This window comes from Sphaeroforma arctica (assembly GCF_001186125.1).
Source record: "Sphaeroforma arctica JP610 unplaced genomic scaffold supercont1.1006, whole genome shotgun sequence".
NCBI classification, from domain to species: Eukaryota; class Ichthyosporea; order Ichthyophonida; genus Sphaeroforma; species Sphaeroforma arctica.
The window spans coordinates 1-1,490 of record NW_014039552.1 but is presented as its reverse complement, the minus strand read 5'-3'; the positions used below and the strand labels follow the sequence as shown (position 1 = coordinate 1,490).

The window sequence follows — 1,490 nt, the reverse complement described above, 5'->3', positions numbered from 1 at the left end:
GCAGGGTTTATCGCAGCCAATAGAATCCCTGTTCTTAAACGCATTTTTATTGGCCAATATCGGTTTTCAAATTTTCAAACTTCGAACTAGACTCCTATTTAAATATATTCGTATTTACGTAAACAGCTTTCAAGTCGAAGCGTTAACATAGCCCGCCAACTATTTTTTGCCAAAAGACGGGCGGTTTCGTTTTTAGTTGGACAGATTTTTTACTTTCACAGCATAACAGCTATTAATTGTTCTAAATACTACAGATCCAAACAAAATTAGTTTTTAGAATTGGCTTCAATTATATTATCTGAGAACGGGAAAACGGTTTCAAAACTAAGCGTTAACGTAAAACGTACTATTTACGCAAAACACGTATTTGCTTCGAACTCTCTCGTCTACAAATCTACAACCTGAATACATACTGGCCGCCACAAATAAAATAAAACCCCCAGTCCCCCGTGAGGCCCCAATGTTACATAATTTTATACCTTTATAAATACGACATCGAAACGACCGGGTAGTTTGTCATCATTTTGTACACAAATGTCGCAAATCATTTTCACTACTACAACTACGCTATCTTTTAGCGGACATTTGGGGACATTTAGAGTAGTTTGCGACAGCACAACAATTCAAACGTAGCAACGAGATCGAAATGATAAGAGAAGGTCGCTCCACATAAAAAAAGTTGAAACCCGTTGAGATATACTATTCTCAATTAAGTACGCAAGTGTATTCGTACGCCACTCTATACTCCAACTTCCTTCGTGCATAAAAAAGCATTCAATGTATCTGCTAACAGACTTATTATCATATCTAGATTAACATATTTATACAGTGATGAGCAGAACCCTTGTACTGCAATCGTTGATATACATAGTCTGTGTGGTTAACCTACTGGTAATCAGCGTATCTGCTATAACTATTGCTAATAATCTTGATTAACACAATTCGTTAGGTACAATTGATCTAGTTCAGTTTCTATCCAAAATCTAGTAAAAAGTGAATAACTATGGGTAAGAAAGCGCTGGCGCCCGATCGACCCACTATCGATGTGTGCCATGAGACGTTTGTGCACCACACAGCAGGCCAGAGTGGAGCGATGACCAATTTCACACAAGTTCTTCCAGCCAAAGTGATACCCAAGGAGAATGTGTTCGCCACCGCTGAAATGGATTCTCCCTCAGGGCTCAATGAGAAGCAAGCTATGGCACCGAAAGTACCGGAGAAGAAAGCCCTACAGAAGATACCGTCTATCACTTGCGAGTATGAAAAGGTGAGTTTGAAGTGCATTGATCTTTTCCAGTGCATGGGGGTCGAGTTGAGCATGTGCTAGTATTGAGCATTTACATATACATTTAACCTATTTACACTCGACTACAGGTGAACATCTACAGATGTGTATATGGTTTGTGAAAGGCCTTGTAATGCATATACATTCAAATCTTCTACAGTATGTACGTGCATACACAACTTTGCTCTATATCCTTTGCAGGCAT

General features: G+C 39.0%; 1 protein-coding gene across 1 annotated transcript; it reads left to right on the top strand.

Moving 5' to 3' along the window:
* Positions 1-927: 927 nt before the first annotated feature.
* SARC_09636 (hypothetical protein) lies at positions 928-1,267 on the top strand (the record flags this gene model as incomplete). Its single annotated transcript, XM_014296339.1, has 1 exon — positions 928-1,267. A coding segment is annotated over exon 1 (264 nt), but the record flags the coding sequence as incomplete, so codon positions are not given.
* Between the last annotated feature and the right edge of the window lie 223 nt (positions 1,268-1,490).